The 19333-nt window shown below is 40.9% G+C and overlaps 1 protein-coding gene across 2 annotated transcripts; it reads right to left on the reverse strand.

Annotated features, from left to right (window-relative positions):
* Nucleotides 1-4067: 4067 nt before the first annotated feature.
* LOC141302039 (uncharacterized) lies at nt 4068-11221 on the reverse strand. 2 transcript variants are annotated; one of them, XM_073832236.1, is made up of 2 exons: nt 11085-11221; nt 4068-5521 (listed from the first exon to the last, which is right to left on the reverse strand). In XM_073832236.1, the coding sequence occupies exons 1-2, from the start codon at nt 11155-11157 to the stop codon at nt 4257-4259; spliced, it is 1338 nt and encodes a 445-aa protein (XP_073688337.1). In that variant the 5' UTR covers nt 11158-11221; the 3' UTR covers nt 4068-4256. The 2 variants fall into 2 exon arrangements, with proteins under 2 accessions (XP_073688337.1, XP_073688336.1); XM_073832235.1 differs by lacking the exon at nt 11085-11221 and adding an exon at nt 5613-6084.
* Between the last annotated feature and the right edge of the window lie 8112 nt (nt 11222-19333).

Raw genomic sequence — 19333 nt, forward strand, 5'->3', positions numbered from 1 at the left:
GCAAAAAGGTGCATTTTTAGTATCTCACGACCCATAGATGGCGTGTTCCTAACTTTGGCATAGTCCCAAAGAGCGTGGTTTTGATGACGCATACCAAGTTTCATTTCAACTGATCAAAGTTTGGCCAAGATATAGCCTCTGAACCAATTTTGGGTCAACATTGTTAATTTTACGACATCATAACTCTTGAACAAAGATGAATGAAGGAAAAAAAATGTTCAGTCATTTCTGTGTAGCTCAGTCCAAAGATCATTTGAGCCAATTTTGGGAAGAATTGGATCAACTTTTAAGGAGGAGTAACAAAAACAATACTGTACTTTTCAAAATGGCCACTACTGTAATGAGAGGAGTCTTAATGTAAGCTACTGATTGTGATCAGCAGAAAGAGAGGAATCAGGTGTACTAATTTCTTTTTTCTAGAATTAGGGGTTCAGGATTTATTACCATTTTAATGTTGAATATTTGAACTAGTGGTGGTGCTATAGAGTTGGTCCTAGAGACCCCATAGTTGGTTAGATTACTATTCATGGCCATCACTACAAGTGTGCCAAATTTCACAAATTTCTTATGTTCCCTTCATAGGGCTGTCATAGACTCCCATTGGATGAAAATAATAATAAAAAAACATACAGATAACCAATTAGCATGAACACTAGGTGGCGCTGTGTTCAAACTTCTCAGGTACGTCTGGGACATGCTGTCGATGATCCCTACCAATTTTTGTGTAGACATGTCAAAAGGTTCAAAATATATTGCAAATTATGTCAAATTTCAAAATGGCGGACATATAGTTTAGCCAATCCCAGCAAGATTGATATCCTCTGATTCAGCATGAGCCAAGGAATTCACAGACACCAAGATAACCTAATTTTCTGACAAACAGTTTGAAAGTTATTAGCAAAAATTTGTATTTTTAGTATCTCACAACCCATAGGTGGCACTGTTCCCAAATTTGGCATGGACCCTCAGAGCATGATTTTGATGAAGCATACCAAGTTTTATTTCAATTGGTCAAAGTTTGACCAAGATATATAGCCTCTGAACCAATTTTGGGTCAACCTCATTAACTTTGCCCCACAAAGATGAATAAAAAAAATCTGTTTAGTCATTTCTGTGCAGCTCAGTCAATTTTGGGAAGAATTGGATCAATTTTCAAGGAGGAGTAGCAAAAAAAACAATACTGTACTTTTCAAAATGTCCGCTACTGAGTGGAGTCTTAATGTAAGCTTCTGATTGTGATCAGCAGGAAGAGAGGAATCAGGTGTACTAAGTTTCTTTTACCAGAATTATTGAACTAATGTTTATTTTTTGAACTAGTGGTGCTATAGAGTTGATCCTAGAGACCCCAAAGTTAGTAAGATCACTTTTCATGGCCATAACTACAAGTGTGCCAAATTTCACCAATTTCCTATGTTCCCCTTTATAGGGCTGCCATAGACTCCCATTGGATGAAAATAATAAGAAAACATACAGATACAAAAGGGTCTATTCAACATGATCATCGCACGGTGTGTTTGCTGCCATGACCCACATTTACTGATCAGCCAATTAAAAGGCACCATGAAATCAATGTGACATGGCGCTAAAACTTAAAAAATGCTTACCTCAAGCTCTTATTCCTTCCTCTTTAGACTGATGCAGTCTGCCTTTGACAAATTACTATTAACAAACCAAACAATAATGATACATAAAACGTAAGAACTGAGCAAGTTTTCTATTATTACTTTGAGGAAATTCACTATCAACCCTAAAATGTACTGAGTGGCTGAACCAATGAGAACACAAGCACATGAAAAAAACAGTATAAGCACAATTACCCAGAATACAGTCTTAAGGCGTTTCATTTCTTAAATGAAAATACATCATAGTCACTCCTAATATTAGCAGAATCATTGTTTGATTTAGATGCAGAGGAACAATGCAGTACTGCAGGACTTCTGCTCCCAGCAGCTCTTGGGCTCGTTTCACAATATCACACTGTTGTGATTGTTGATCTTCCAGATTCAGGACCATTAAAACAGTGTGAGGTCCAGGAGATGAGAGAAACAGTGCTGTTGTCAAGGTTTGTCTCACTGTGTCCTCCTCACAGAGGTTTGGTCCAGTGACCAGCATCATTCTACGACCCTCGTCTGTAATTACTGGAGTCTTTACAATCTCTCTGTCCTCCTGTCCACTGTCTTTCCTTCCTGACAGAAGATCTGCAGCGCTGAATCTGGAGTGACCTCTTGTTCCCACAATCAGGATCCTCACTTCATCATCATGAGAAGCTGGAAGAGAAAGCGAAACCATGCAAAGAAAAACAATTTGCAAGTGGGGTAAGAAAAATAATCAAAGATACTATACAGTCTCTGAAAACAAGTCTTTAGTACATTGGCCCTGATTTAATATCTTTGCTTGAAAAGAAGACAAATACTGCAAGCATCATTAAATTAAATGTAAAATTAGATAAACTAAAAGACTATTTTCTTGTGTAACGTAATCCAGTAACCTCTTCGAAAAATGTTTTTTACATGTCACTGCAAGTTTGCTGAAAAGCGGAAAGTGAAAATGAAACTAGCTGCATGAATTGTAGACAATATAAATAAATATATAGTATTCAGGCGCCTTTTGTTAATATACAGTTTCTTTGATTGTGTATTTGCTCTAAATTATTTTAAAGGTTGTGTTTTTAAACCAGAGGAACAATCATAGTGTTAAAAATGCTGTTATTTTGGTTTCAATTGTGAGAGAACACACAAATATTATCACATTATGATAATAATAAGTCACGTTAATTAAAAGCATCTGCCAAATCCATATTTAATGCTTTGAGTTTGAGTTTTAAGCAGGAATTAGTTCAAATTAGAGTCAAATTAATAATAATAAAAAATCTCATTATTGGCTAAATAGTAAAAGAGAGCAGATACTAACCTTCTGAAGATGAGATGTAAAATGCAAGAGTCAGTATTAGTATACAAATTTGCCTCTAGAACCACTGCTGTCAATCAAATTTTTAATTGATTGAGAAGATGTCAAAAACCTACTTTTACGAACTAGCCATAGGTTTTTTTGCTCAGTCTGGAAAAAAACCCCAAAGCAGTGCAATTCTCTGCACTCTCTAGGTCAATAATTATCCAAAACTGTTGAAATTTTACCCTTTGGGAAGCTATAATGGGATTGTTTAGAAGCCTAAAGGAAAACTCAAAACTTCACCAAACTTGGTGAGCACATACAATGGTGATTCTAAACAAGCATGCAAAGTTTTAAGGAGATTGGACCACAGCTGGTGCTATAACAGTCATAAATGTTAGAAAACGTATTTCTATGGTAAATTACCTGTATTTGGAAAAAAGACTTGCTACGTAATGTCTTTTTTTAAATGTGCTTAAGTGCCTTAAAGCACTTTAACCCTGGTGATTGCTGCTTGCAGCTATATTTATAAGTGATGTTGTAGGACATAATTAAAATGCTCAAAGCAACAGCATGACTTGGCATATTTACTGAATGCTGACAGAATGATTTTAGACTTTCTTTTAGATCTACATAGGCTTTAAAAACACACAACGCACAGCAGCGTTTAATAGTCTTGGTGATGGAGATGCATGTTTTAGTGGGTTCTGATGTGACAATAATGAACAACTAATATTTAAGTAATATGTGCATTCAGTTTTATACTGACAGTTTTATTTTTGTTTGTAGATATCTCTGCTGCTTAAAATCACAACATCAATGTGATCTGAATTATTTCCAGTAAAACTGCACTGGTTTGTCAGCAGAGCTGCGGAGAAAGTAAGTGGATATTTAACAGATGTCTTTATCCAAAGCGAATGCAGATTGTTACAGCGAGTGTCTTTGTTCATTTGTCTGACTGATGTTTTAGTAGATGATATCTGCTACTGTGCTCCTAGCAAATGAGATTTAAACAAACAGTGAATATTAAAAAATGAAGTATGTAAATAAATGCAGAACAGGAGATTTCAGTAATTACTAATTTCTCTTTTTATTTATGCAAAATTATGTATGAAGTGTCCAAATATTTTGGAAATGTATTTACATGCATAAAATGCAAACTATGAAAATAGCTTTAAGAAGACAAATGAATTAGCCATTTTATTCTAGTTAATTAAAAAAACAATTCATCACAGAATACTGATAAACACAAAACTTCATTTGAACTGTGGTGGAAAAGACATTGTGAGGTAAATGTTCAGTAAACCAATTAAATAAACTAGTGAGAAAGTTGTAAGACAAATTTTGTGATTTAGTCACTACTAGCTTCAAATTACTATAAAAACATAATGAAATAATGTACTGCATAAAAAGGAAATTAAAGAACCAATAAATACACAACAGCATGGAAAAATTAAAAAATAAACAACAAATGTCACAGCATCACTCTTAAAATGGAAATACGCTTTTGTAAATCCTAATATTAGCAGAAATACACCTGTCTTCACACTAAACAGAGCAAACACAGTCACAAGTCCCATTGAGAGCGTCACTCCAACAAAACAAAACAGGAATAACTTAAATGCAAAGACTAAAGTCGTACGAGCTTGCATTTGATCTGGTATAATGGAGTAAATAGTGTATAAATGAGTCCCGAATGTGATGCCTGGAGCAGCATGGCACGCTATGAGCACATCTGACCACGTCCGTACACTGAAAGCGGCTCCTAAAGTCAGTCCTAGACCTGCTATAAACACTATACTGGGAAATGTAAAGATCATGACTAGAAACATTATGATTTGGTGTGCGTGTCGTGAATTCGCAAAGTCACGATATGCAGCGGCTGTTGCAAAAGTGGAGGATAGGATCAGATTTAAAGGAACCGCAGAATCTGGATTGAGAATGTTTCTTAAAGTGATTGAAAAACTAATAAGTACAAACAGGATTTCCACAAAATGAAAAAGCCTTACTTTAGTGAAAATAAAAGCTGTGTTCAGTAGAATGAGAATAATCCATCGTGCAGTTCCTCCTGAATTGTCATGTTCTTCATGCACACTTTGGCTGGTCTCTTCTGTGTCCAACTCTTGTGTCAACGCTGAGTAAAATCTGTGATCATTGAGCCAAACTAGCTTGTCTATTTCTGCTAAAAGAGCTGCAGTTTGAGCAGAGTCTCCCATCATGTGAAATCTTCCTCCACAAGCGTTGATTAATTCTCTGGAGGCTCCTGTGAGATGTTCCTGATTTTGGAGCAGAAGAACAATGCAGTACTGAAGAGCTTCTGCTCCCAGCAGCTCCTGGGCTTGTTTCACAATATCACACTGTTGTGATTGTTGATCTTCCAGATTCAGGACCATTAAAACGGCGTGAGGTCCAGGAGATGAGAGAGACAACGCTTTTGTAAAGGTCTGTCTCGCTGTGTCCTCCTCACAGAGGTTTGGTCCAGTGACCAGCATCATTTTATGAGCCTCGTCTGTAATTACCGGAGTCTTTACAATCTCATCATCTTTCCTTCCTGACAAAAGACGTGCAGCATTGAATCTGGAGTGACCTCTGGTTCCCACAATCAGGATCCTCACTTCTTCATCGCGAGAAGCTGGAAGACAGTGAGAAACCAGCATGCAAAGAGTAAACAAATGTATAGAAAAGGAGACCAAAATACTGATATTGATGAGGAGGTACATTACCTTCTGCTTGCACCGATATGGTGTGAAATACAAGAATCAGTGTAAAGAGCAAGTTGGGGTTTGTCTTGGTAAATTTCATTGTACAACCTATAACTTTAAATATCTTTTACTAAAGTTTCAACTTATCCACAAAACTAAGAATGTAAAGAAAAGTCGTGTTTACTCACGTTTAGAAAACGCTCTAAGTGTAACGTTAGTTCTGTGCTGTCTTTTGTTTTGCTATGCTCCACAAGTATGTGTTTCGACGTCTGATTAGATATTAAACCAGTATGACTAGTTCTTAGAAATTGGCAGGGCTCCAGGCTGTGAGTAGTCTGTCGCATTTTGCAAGTTTTTTTTTTCTAACGGTGACTTGTAAGCGCTGCCATTTCTGTTGTGTATAAGAAGCATAAACACGGCAAAAGCGGAACGAAACGAAACCGCACAGCCCCCTTGAACCGGAAGAAAGCGCTGGCCGAGCTCAGAGAAAACGCTGACCTCTCTCAAACACGAGCTGTGAGATCTCCGACACAAACCACAAACTATTGATTTACACTAGCTTAAAACCCGACGAGACAGCCCTCACGTGTAGAACAGCAGAAACATTGTGCGGAAACGATTTAGCTTAAATCCACAAATCACCAACAATTATGAAGGATTAACTGTAATCAAATAAACTGTAATTATCGTGTTGTGACAGAAAGGTGGATATATTACTAACATGTTCTATTTTTTAATGTAGACGTGTTTAAAGATGTAATTAATGCAATGTTTTTGTTGTTGTTAGCTTTTTATGTGCATTTGTATTTATAGTACGACTATTTATAGTTGCAATTCATGCTGCAACTACTGGGTCATTCCATGGTCAACTCAACCAACTCAACTCATATACATTTTTTGCTATTTATTCTGAAAAAAGATATAGAAGCCAAAATATTAAATGTCATGGATGAATATTTACTGAGTAATTCAGTATTTTGTAGAGTGGGGTCAAATTACAGGGGGGTAAAAATGAAAAATAAAATCACGTTAAAAATTTGAAAATGGGAAAAAAGCACTGTTTGAGGTTTTGGTAACACTTTCTATGCATAATGCATTATAAAAACCTTATAATATTTTATATCATCTCATGAGTATTCATAAGAACAGTTTTAATGTATTATTATTTTTATATAGTATTATTTTTACTTATTTGTGGTTATAGTTTTTAAGAGTATGATTATAAGTCTTATATCTTGCCATGTTACTCATGTCAAAGACTACTTATAAGTAATAATAATAATATTTCCCAAAGAACCCTATTATCAGGCATCAGATCAGATTAATGTGTAATGACACATTTGTATTATCAGTTTGATTATTTTGATGGTAACCTTTAGACAGCTTATGATAAGTAACTCTGCAACTGCATGTCAGCTAGCAGTAATTAGTATTAGTAGTATGCTAAATATATGCTAACACTAAATTTTGATGTTTCCTCAAAAGACAAACTATTATATTATATTATAAGTAACTTTACAAGTACATGAACCTTCTACCTAGTCTAACCTTAAACTAAGTCTACTCATATTCCAAAGAGTGTTAGTTGACAAAGTTTAAGCTTATAGTAAATAGACTAAGTGGACCATCAAAATAAAACTTAATATAATGTAAAAAAAAAAAAAAAAAAGTAATAAGATATAGTCCATTAAAAATGAAGTAGATTTAATATGGAATCCATTGTGTGTTATAAATAATCATAATCTTAAAAGTGATAACCTTAAATACTCAAGTATTAAAATGTATTATAATTGTTGTTACTATATGATTATTCATGAGATGATATAACATATTATTATGATTTTTATAATGCATTATGCACTCATTATAATGTCTTAGAAATACCCTTATAATGTATTTTAAACAGGGGCTTCATAGAAAGTGTTACCGGGTTTTTTTTTCTACAAAGTTTGCATGCCTTTAACTCAGCAAGTATTAAATATATATTATTAAATATATCTATTTACTCTTTTATCAGCTGTATCAGCTCCCTGTTGGAAAAAAAAACAGCATATGCCTGTTAGGTAGGTTTTGATGCTGGGATGCTGTTTTTAACTGGTTTATGCTGGTCCTTTGCTGGTCATGTTGCTGGTCAAGGACCAGCATAAACCAGCAAAGGACCAGCATTAACCAGCAAAGGACCAAGATTAACCAGCAAAGGACCAGCAAAAACCAGCATTAACCAGCAAAGGGCCAACATTAACCAGCAAAGGACCAGCAAAAACCAGCATTAACCAGCAAAGGGCCAACATTAACCAGCAAAGGACCAGCAAAAACCAGCATTAACCAGCAAAGGGCCAGCAAAAACCAGCATTAACCAGCAAAGGACCAGCAAAAACCAGCAAAGGACCAGCAAAAACCAGCATTAACCAGCAAAGGACCAGCAAAAACCAGCATTAACCAGCAAAGGGCCAACATTAACCAGCAAAGGACCAGCAAAAACCAGCATTAACCAGCAAAGGGCCAACATTAACCAGCAAAGGACCAGCAAAAACCAGCATTAACCAGCAAAAACCAGCATTAACCAGCAAAGGACCAGCAAAAACCAGCAAAGGACCAGCAAAAACCAGCATTAACCAGCAAAGGACCAACATTAACCAGCAAAAACCAGCATTAACCAGCAAAGGACCAGCAAAAACCAGCAAAGGACCAGCAAAAAACAGCATTAACCAGCAAAGGACCAACATTAACCAGCAAAGGACCAGCAAAAACCAGCAAAGGACCAGCAAAAAACAGCATTAACCAGCAAAGGGCCAACATTAACCAGCAAAGGACCAGCAAAAACCAGCAAAGGACCAACATTAACCAGCAAAGGACCAGCAAAAACCAGCAAAGGACCAGCAAAAACCAGCATTAACCAGCAAAGGACCAACATTAACCAGCAAAGGACCAGCAAAAACCAGCATTAACCAGCAAAGGACCAGCAAAAACCAGCAAAGGACCAGCAAAAAACAGCATTAACCAGCAAAGGACCAACATTAACCAGCAAAGGACCAGCAAAAACCAGCATTAACCAGCAAAGGATCACCATAAACCAGCGAAGCACCAGCATTAACCAGCAAAGGACCAGCAAAAATCAGCAAAGGACCAGCAAAAACCAGCATTAACCAGCAAAGGACCAACATTAACCAGCAAAGGACCAGCAAAAACCAGCATTAACCAGCAAAGGACCAGCAAAAACCAGCAAAGGACCAGCAAAAACCAGCATTAACCAGCAAAGGACCAACATTAACCAGCAAAGGACCAGCAAAAACCAGCATTAACCAGCAAAGGACCAGCAAAAACCAGCAAAGGACCAGCAAAAAACAGCATTAACCAGCAAAGGACCAACATTAACCAGCAAAGGACCAGCAAAAACCAGCATTAACCAGCAAAGGATCACCATAAACCAGCGAAGCACCAGCATTAACCAGCAAAGGACCAGCAAAAATCAGCAAAGGACCAGCATTAACCAGCAAAGGACCAGCAAAAACCAGCATTAACCAGCAAAGGACCAACATTAACCAGCAAAGGACCAGCAAAAACCAGCATTAACCAGCAAAGGACCAGCAAAAACCAGCAAAGGACCAGCAAAAACCAGCATTAACCAGCAAAGGACCAGCAAAAACCAGCAAAGGACCAGCAAAAACCAGCATTAACCAGCAAAGGACCAGCAAAAACCAGCAAAGGACCAGCAAAAACCAGCATTAACCAGCAAAGGACCAACATTAACCAGCAAAGGACCAGCAAAAACCAGCATTAACCAGCAAAGGACCAGCAAAAACCAGCAAAGGACCAGCAAAAAACAGCATTAACCAGCAAAGGACCAACATTAACCAGCAAAGGACCAGCAAAAACCAGCATTAACCAGCAAAGGATCACCATAAACCAGCGAAGCACCAGCATTAACCAGCAAAGGACCAGCAAAAATCAGCAAAGGACCAGCATTAACCAGCAAAGGACCAGCATTAACAAGCAAAGGACCAGCAAAAACCAGCATTAACCAGCAAAGGACCACTATAAACCAGCGAAGGACCAGCATAAACCAGCAAAAGACCGGAATAAACCAGCTAAAGACCAGCATAAACCAGCTAAGGACCAGCATTAACCAGCTAAGAACCAGCATAAACCAGCAAAGGACCAACTTAAACCAGCTAAAAACAGCATAAACCAGCAAAAGACCAGTATAAACCAGCAAAGGACCAACTTAAACCAGCTAAAAACAGCATAAACCAGCAAAAGACCAGTATAAACCAGCAAAGGACCAACTTAAACCAGCTAAAAACAGCATAAACCAGCAAAAGACCAGCATAAACCAGCTAAAAACAGCATAAACCAGCAAAAGACCAGCATAAACCAGCTAAAAACAGCATAAACCAGCAAAAGACCAGTATAAACCAGCAAAGGACCAACTTAAACCAGCTAAAAACAGCATAAACCAGCAAAAGACCAGTATAAACCAGCAAAGGACCAACTTAAACCAGCTAAAAACAGCATAAACCAGCAAAAGACCAGTATAAACCAGCTAAAGACCAGCATAAACCAGCAAAAGACCAGCATAAACCAGCAAAGGACCAACTTAAACCAGCTAAAAACAGCATAAACCAGCAAAAGACCAGTATAAACCAGCTAAAGACCAGCATAAACCAGCAAAAGACCAGCATAAACCAGCAAAGGACCAACTTAAACCAGCTAAAAACAGCATAAACCAGCAAAAGACCAGCATAAACCAGCAAAAGACCAGTATAAACCAGCTAAGGACCAGCATTAACCAGCTAAAAACCAACATAAACCAGCAAAAGACCATCTTAAACCAGCATACCAGCATCAAAACCTACATAACCAGCATATGCTGATTTTTTGTCAACAGGGCTGTATACAAAGAGACCAACATTTAGTTTTTGATCTCTGAAAATAAATAATATTCAACAATATGGACATAGAACCTCTTTGAGATCCCCATATCTCTGGGACTGAACGTTGTATGTCCTTGAAAAGTAAGATTCTAGAAGTAATAACTAGAATCTGAAATCATACTGCAATATCTTTTACTTATTGAGTTATAGGCACGCAAATTTTGGAAAAAGAATATTTATTACAGGTACATTTCTAGTTTCAACATTATTTGTTCCTCAGACATTGCTCTTTAAATTAAAATAAGTATCATATTTTTGCAAATTGACCTACTGAAAATGTGCATTTTAACAATTTACTCTTGGAGCCATGTTAAAATTCCAATATCTCTGGAACTGAACCATATAGGGCCTTAAAAATAGAGATGCCAAAAGGAAAGTTATTTTTACCCCCCTGTAATTTGACTCCTCTCTACAAAATAATGGATTACTCTGTAAATATTCATCCATGACAATTAATATTTTTGATTGACATTTCTGCAAGAAATCAAGTTTATATTATAGTAAAATTAATTAAAGCAGTTAAAGCCTCGCTAAATAGTGGAAGAGAGCAGATACTAACCTCCTGAAGATGAGACGTGAAATGCTAGAGTCAACATAAGCAGTCTGTTTAGTTTTGTCCTGGTTAATTTCATCTTTTAATCTGAGATATTTCTCATAAAGCCAGTCACATTCAAGTGATTTTTAAGCTGACAAAAGCAGATCTGGGTTTGGTTTCCCAATGTCCGCTATAAACTCTTTATCAACTCATGAGTTTATGATTAACTCTTTTAGTGAGAGTCACTTCCCTGTTGAACTTCAAGAGATCATTATTAACATATCAATGATCGTAACTTATTAACAAAGTAGAGGAAACACTGGTGCAGTTAAAGCTCAAAAGGACCACTGTAAGAAATTTCTAAGTATATCGATATAAGTCATTTTATTAGTTCATTTATTTATATTCATTACCAGTAAAAAATTTTGGAAACACTTCACCATTCTCATTAATGGGGAAGTGTGTCCAAACTTTTGACTGGTTGTGTAGACCCACAACAAGATTAAAAACCAGTGTAAAAACAGTGTAAACAATTACATTCTTTAAATAAGAATGCACTATTGTAAATTGTAATATTTGCGGGACTTAAATATTTTTAAAAGCTTATTATTATACAGGTGCATCTCCAAACATTTGAATATCATGAAAAAGTTTTTTTTTTTTTTCTAACTTATTTTAAAAAGATTCATTACATGTAAAGTAAAACATTCCAAAAGTTTTTTTGTTTTAATTTTGATGATTAGAGCGTACAGCTCATGAAAGTCAAAAATCCAGTTTCTCAAAATATTAGAATATTTACATTTGAGATTCATTAAATGACCATACCTACATTATAAATTCCAGGTATCTCTTGTTCTTTGAAACCACACTATTGGAGAAGACTGCTGATATGGCAGTGGTCCAGGAGACAATCATTGACACCCTCCACACAGAGGGTAAGTCACAAAAGGTGTGAATGGGGTACTGTTTACAGAGTGCTGTATCAAAGCATATTAAATGCTAAGTTGACTGGAAGGAAGAAATTGGGTAGGCAAAGGTGCACAAGCAACAGGGATGACCGCAAGCATGAGAATACTGTCAAGTAAAGCCAATTCAAACAATTGGGAGAGCTTCACAAGCCGGAGTTAGCGCATTAAGAGTCCTCACGTTTAGACGTCTTCAGGAAAAGCACTACCAAGCCACTTCTAAAACAGAAACAACGTCAGAAGCATCTTACCTTAGCTAAGGAGAAAATTAACTGGAATGTTGCTCAGTGGTCCAAAGTGATCTTGTCAGATAAAAGTACATTTTGCATTTCATATTGAAATCCTGGTCCTAGAGTCTGGAGGAAGACTGGAGAGGCAGAGAATCCAAGCTGCTCGAAGTCCACTGTGAAGTTTCTGAAGTCAGTAATGCTTTGGGATTGCCGTGACGTCTGCTGGTGTTGGCCCACTGTGTTTTATCAAGTGCAAAGTCAATGCAGCCATCTACCAGGAGATTTTGGAGCACTTTATGCTTCCATCTGCTGACAAGCTTTATGGAGATAAAGCTTGAAATGATTTGCGAACTTTATCAAATGATTCGCGAACTGAATCAAATTATTCGCGAATCACACAGAATGTCCCGAAATGATTCAAATGATTCGCGAACTGAACCAAATGATTCGCGAATCGCACAGAATGTCCCGAAATGATTCAAATGATTCGCGAACTGAATCAAATGATTCGCGAACCGAATCAAATGATTGGTGAATAGCACAGTATGTCCCGAAATGATTCAAATGATTCGCGAACTGAACCAAATGATTCGCGAATCGCACAGAATGTCCCGAAATGAGTCAAATGATTCGCGAACCGAATCAAATGATTCGCGAACTGAATCAAATGATTGGTGAATAGCACTGTATGTCCTGAAATGATTCAAATGATTCGCGAACTGAATCAAATGATACGCGAACTGAATCAAATGATTCGTGAACTGAATCAAATGATTCGCGAATCGCACAGAATGTCCCGAAATGATTCAAATGATTCGCAAACTGAACCAAATGATTTGCGAATCGCACAGAATGTCCCGAAATGAGTCAAATGATTCCCGAACCGAATCAAATGATTCGCGAACTGAATCAAATGATTGGTGAATAGCACAGTATGTCCTGAAATTATTCAAATGATTCGCGAACTGAATCAAATGATACGTGAACTGAATCAAATGATTCGTGAACTGAATCAAATGATTCGCGAATCGCACAGAATGTCCCGAAATGATTCAAATGATTCGCAAACTGAATCAAATGATTCGCTAACTGAATGAAATGATTCGCGAATCGCACAGAATGTCCCGGAATGAATCAAATGATTCGCGAACTGAATCAAATGATGCGCGAATCGCACAGAATGTCCCGAAATGATTCAAATGATTCGCGAACTGAATTAAATGATTCGCGAATCTAACAGATTATCCCGAAATGATTCAAATGATTCGCGAACTGAATCAAATGATTCGCGAGTCGCACAGAATAGGCGTTTCTCAATGTCAAGGAAGGATCCTCGGAAGCCAGAATTTCGAGGATGCTACGTCATCGACATCCGTCGAAGGACTGTTCCAATGTCGAAGATCCTCAGAATTTCAACCAAAAACTGCGTCCTTCGTTCGAAAAATATCCCATACACAGGAAAGGAGGCATAAGTGTAGCCTTCGCGCTCTAAAATCACCCACAATCCTATGCGCGCAGCTTTGCTATCTTGTTCAAAAATACAAAAGGTGGACGGTAGCGGAGTCATGAAGGGAATGAAGGGATCATTTTGCTCAATAGGGTAAAAATAGTGTAGTTGGGGAAATTAAAAAATAAACTTGTTTGTAAGATAGGACAAGTCTTTTACAAATAGTTGTTAAATTATAAATATTTTTAAATATCAAATATTATTACAATGGCTTGGTTGAATTCCTGTCTGTTATTTCTTGATAACAGACAACCGCGAAGTATACGGCACACGGTTGCCGTGATGGATGTAATTATTTTTAAATGAATGATAAGAGCGGACCTTTCACTGAGGTAATGACGCAATAACGTGCACTTGCTAGCCTGTTCCATTTATGTGTTCTCCGAATGCTAAGGAGGAGCCTCGCCTAGCCTCTGAAGGAAGTGACTTGGAAGGACCAGTCCTGCCAAGGACGTATCCTTGACATTGAGAAACACCTAATGTCCCGGAATTAATCAAATGATTCGCAATCTGAATCAAATGATTCACGAATCGCACAGAATGTCCAGAAATGATTAAAAAGATTCGCGAACTGAATCAAATGATTCGCGAACTGAATCAAATGATTTCCTTTTCCAGCAGGACTTTAGCACCTGCCCACAGTGCAAAAACCATTTCCAAATGGTTTGCTGGCCATGATATTACTGTGCTTTATTGGCCAGCCAACATGCTTGACCTGAACCCCATTGAGAATCTATGGGATATTTTCAAGAGAAAGATGAGAAACAGTCGATCCAACAATATACAGACAATTTGAAGGTTCAATAGTGCCTCAGCAGTGCCACAGGCTGATCACTTCCATGCCACACTTCACTAATGCTGTCATTTGTGCTAGGAGCAAGCCATTTGCTGTAATGTGTGCTGCCGACCAAGTATTGAGTGCATAAATAAGCTTTAAACTTTCATACATAAATTCAAACTTTAAACAACTTGAACTTTTCTGTTTTGCATCTCTCAGTCAAAAAAGACCGATCTTAGGAAATATTCTAAGTTCCCTTCCGAAGGGAACTCTCACTGCGTCCTCTAGAGGGCGCTTTTGGGGAACGCTGCAGCGTGCCTCGAGTCTGAAGAATGCATAGAAAAACTACATGAAATGGCCGGCGCCAGCGTATGACGTCACCGCGGCGCGTCAGTCGCTGCCGTTGCGTCACTACCGGGCGACCATAACATAAAAGAGGCGCCCGTGCAACACAATACATCTTCGCTGTCTTCAGCTTTCCCGGTTTGGATGTGCATTGGAAGAAACGGTAAGAATCCTTTCTTTAAACTACTATCATGGCAAGCACTAGCAAGTCGTTTAAGCGGTGTGTTCATCCGTGTCCTCGTTATTTGACACCTGATGACACACATGAGCTTTGCGTATTCTGTTTGGGCGAAGAGCACACACGCGATGTCCTTGAGGGGGCATTGTGTGTACATTGTGAGCGCTTCCCTATGAAGAAGCTCCGGTCTCGTCTGTCTCTCTTTCTGAGGAAAGATGAGCATTCACTTGCCCCTCGCGGTTCGGGTCCTGCCGTTGCCGAGGCACGGAGGAAACTGAGCTCGTGGGGCTCGCAAGTGGAACTGGCTGACGAACTTGAGAAGGGTCTCTCTCTCTTGCCAGCCGGAGACGATGACAGGCTCCTAGCTGATGATGATGCGTTATCGCTGACGTCGTCAGATCCAGGAGCAAGTGCTCTTTTGGGTTCCACCCAAGAAGAACAGGAAGTGCTAGAGATGGATGAAGACGCTGAGGCTGAATCCTCTCTACCTTCCTGCCCTGCATATGAAGAGCTGCTGGAGGTTATGGACCGCGCCACGGCCAGGCTCGACCTGCCGTGGAAGCGGGCTAGAAAGATAACGCCGCGGGGTCGCCTCGACGAGCGGTATCTTTCAGGCCATAACCACCCAGCTCCGGTGAGTCTCCCATTCCTTCCCGATCTTCATACTGAGATCGAGAAGGGCTGGAAAAAGCCGTACTCGGCGCGCATTCATAGTTCGTCTATGGCGAACTATGCTAATATCGAGGGATTGCGTGACCACGGCTATGAGAAGATGCCCCCTGTGGAAGAGACGCTAGCCTGCTATCTCTCCACAGGGCGGGCCTCCTCTCTCAAGACTCCCTCTCTGCCTTCTCCGGCCCTGCAATTAACATCCCGGCTGAACGGCAGAGCATATGCAGCAGCAGGTCAGGCGGTGGGTGCACTGCACACCATGGCAGTGCTCCAAGCCTACCAAGCCGATCTGCTGAAAGACCTGGACAACGGTCAGGGTCTTTCCCCTGACCAGGTGGCTGAGCTCCGTCGCACCACGGATCTCGCTCTCCGTGCCACCAAGCAGGCCGCTACCCATATGGGCAGGGCCATGGGGGCTATGGTGGCTACGGAGAGACATCTGTGGTTGAACCTGGCTGATGTCGGGAGGAAAGAGAAGGGCTTTCTTCTCGACGCACCGGTTTCGCCATCTGAGCTTTTCGGTGCCTCCGTCGAGACGGTGGTTGAAAAGTTCAGAGAAGCGAAGACGCGCTCAGCTGCCTTCAAGTCCTTTATCCCTCGAAGGCCCAGGTCTCAGCCCGAACACCACAGGGGTCCTGCGCCGCCTCCTTCTGAGGAACAGAGGCAGGTGCAGAAGGCTAGTGTTGCATCCCGCGCTCCTCCTCCCCCTGCGAGCAGGTCTAGGAGGCGACGCGGATCGAGAGGTGGCAGACAGGATTTAAGGGAAGTCATCCAAGCGAGACAAAATTCTCGCAGGGGTCAGAGTAATACCTAATAAAACCTCTCCTTCCCTCGGGCCAGTCGGGTCGCCATTTTAATTCCCCTGTCGCCATTTAAGCTTCCTGCACTCCCCGGACCTATGATGTTCTTTGGTGGTTCTACCTGTATAGAACCCTAATTTACTGATGGTCTGGAATCAGGCGGTCTCTGAGGAGAGTCCCGCCTCTTTCTACGAAGCAGGATGCTCTTAAATGGGTGAGTATGATCCGTTTTTTACTTTGAAGGAACTTCATACTGTCTCAGGCCTGTGTATGTTTTCTCTCTCCACAGAAGAAATACGACGAGTCTACGGCAGACGCCCCCCTCTGATCCTATGGATTAAGGTTACGGCAGTGTTTTGCCCTCTCCACTCCACAGGCTGTGCGGTAAACCAACCCTTACAGCATACATTACACATAGGACCTTGTCCTCTTCAAGGTAAGCTCCCTAAGTCTTTCCTGGGTTTGCCCTTGATATGGTTATGCTGTCCTTTGCAGGCCTAGTGTAGACTTATGCCCTATTGAGACAGGAGCATAACTCCCTAGTTACGCCCCCCTTATGGCTGGATAGGCGTGTTGCCTGCAGGGTTAGGTTGCGTGTTGTATTTTTCCCTCAGAAAAAGGTGGAAACATCTCGACGGAGCACCCCTCCCTTCAAACGGTTGTATGGTGGTGTCCGTCTACACAACACTTGTTCCAGCACTATCAGGCTTCCCCCTTCAGTGGTTAAACGAGCAAAAGGAAATTTTCCTTTCTCCCTAGGTAAGCATCTTAAGATATTTATGGTTAAGATTGCACTAGTATGTTTAACTCTGTTGCAGACGGCCTGCGTGCGAGGATCCGCTTCGTGTCCTCTCCTAAATACGGTTTCCATGGAAACTGAGTGTCTACACCTGTTGAGACAGGCGTTCACTTGAATAGGAGTGCAGCAGACCGGAGTGCTCGCTGCGAACCCGGAGCAGGTTTGGTTGCTCCCTTTTCTGCGGAAAAGGTTCTTATTTGAGCTCCACCTGGTGACATGCTTTCCAGCTGGGGTCTTGATTCTCGGTCCATTTGGTGTGCGCTCCCCTTTCTGAGGAAGGGGTTTTTATGTAAATCTGAGTGCCACTTTGTGACTCTCTTCAAGTCGCCTCATTCTAAGCCTGAGGGCTGAGGCAGCACTTGATGTAGGATCTACACCCAGGCTGACGAATGTCTCCCCTACAGAGGGTTTGAGCATCTTTCGGTGTTTAACACCTTAGAAAGCCGTCACTCTAGGATCGATTCTCGCCCCCCAGGCCTAGTTCCACTTCCCTTTCTGAGGAAAGGTTTACGAAGTGTCTGAACTAGGAAGCTGCCCTTATTCATTCCGGAGCTTCCCAGAAACTTTCAAGGCAAACAGTGCTCCCCTTTCTGAGGAAAGGGTTTGTTAAGGTTAAGAGCTCACGTTCCTCCCTGTGCGCAGGATTGCTGGAACATATCTGAGCTCCCCTAATCCAGGGTTTCCTTCAGAGCAACTTCCCAGGACTGAGTGCTCCCCCTTCTGAGGAATGGGTTTTGTTAAGGTTAAGAGCTCGCGTTCCTCCCTGTGCGCAGGATTGCTGGAACGGACCTGACCTCCCCTAATTCAGGGTTTCCTTCAGAGCAACTTCCTAGGACGGAATGTTTCCTCCCTCCTGAGGGTAGGAATCTACCAGGGACAGACCCTTGAGAGTTATGAATCTGCTACAAGGATGTTGGCGTGCCCCCTTTCCAGGGTTCACTTATAAAAGCACCACTCCTTGGTGGCCAAGTTCTCCTCCCTGTTTCCCAGGGTAGGAGCTTGACCTTCATGCTTCAGGTTTCTACTCTCCAGCCTTTATTCTGGATGTATGCTCCCCTCTATGAAGGGTAACAGTGAGAGCATTCGCTCCTGTTCGGTTGTGCAGCTCCCCTTCTGGGAAGGGTCTTCTATGAGCGCCAACCCACCTTCGTGAGATTGCCAGACCTTCATACAGGTCGCGTGGACCGGGCTGTGCACGCTTCCCCCCTTTTCATTAAGGGTTCCCTAAAAGACAGCAGTGCCCCCTTCTGGAGAAGCGATCCTCCCTGTGGATCAGGGTCAGGATTTTTGTCCTCTACTATCGTCCACCATTTCAGGATGGTCTCAGCTCCATGTTCATCTCTGTTGACAGATAGCTTGCGAGCTTCTGTCCAGGGGAGGGTTAGTGTGGCAATCCCCTCACCATCTGGGTCATACCCTTTCTGTCTCTTCAGACGGCATGGAGCTGATAGTGAAACCCCCTGGGAAAACACTCCCCTTAAATCCGATCATGTCGGTAAGCGTCCCACGCTATGCCTGGGCGTCTTCCAGTTAAAACCACAAGTGTGGTAAGTGCACACACACCTGGGGCACTTCTATAAAATCCACGTGTTGGTAGGTTCCCACCAAGTTTGAGTTCCTCTTTTAAATCCTTTTTGGTATGGGTCACACGCTTTGCCTTGTTCCCATCTATTGAAGTCGGCTTACAACCCCGGTTCCCTGGGTTCGACTCCTTTGATATCTTAGCTGATGTCTGCTGACCATCCACTATTGGGGCGCGCCACTACTAGTGGCCCTTTGAACGGACCCAGGACAGGTTTCTGCCCTCTTATGGGAGCCAGTTCCTGAGGGAACTAGGCCCTATGTTGCGGTAGTTTCTGGTTCTGACAAGTCTAAGTTTCCATCGAAGCTTAGCCGTTTCCCTCAGAAGGAATTACTATAATTCCAAGCCTGAGCTGTGCCCTGGGTTCTACCCAGTCTGTAAGTGGGTAACAGGTCAGGCCTCTGGCCGGGAGGGGTA

Source organism: Garra rufa, chromosome 25 (genome assembly GCF_049309525.1).
Source record: "Garra rufa chromosome 25, GarRuf1.0, whole genome shotgun sequence".
NCBI lineage: Eukaryota > Metazoa > Chordata > Actinopteri > Cypriniformes > Cyprinidae > Garra > Garra rufa.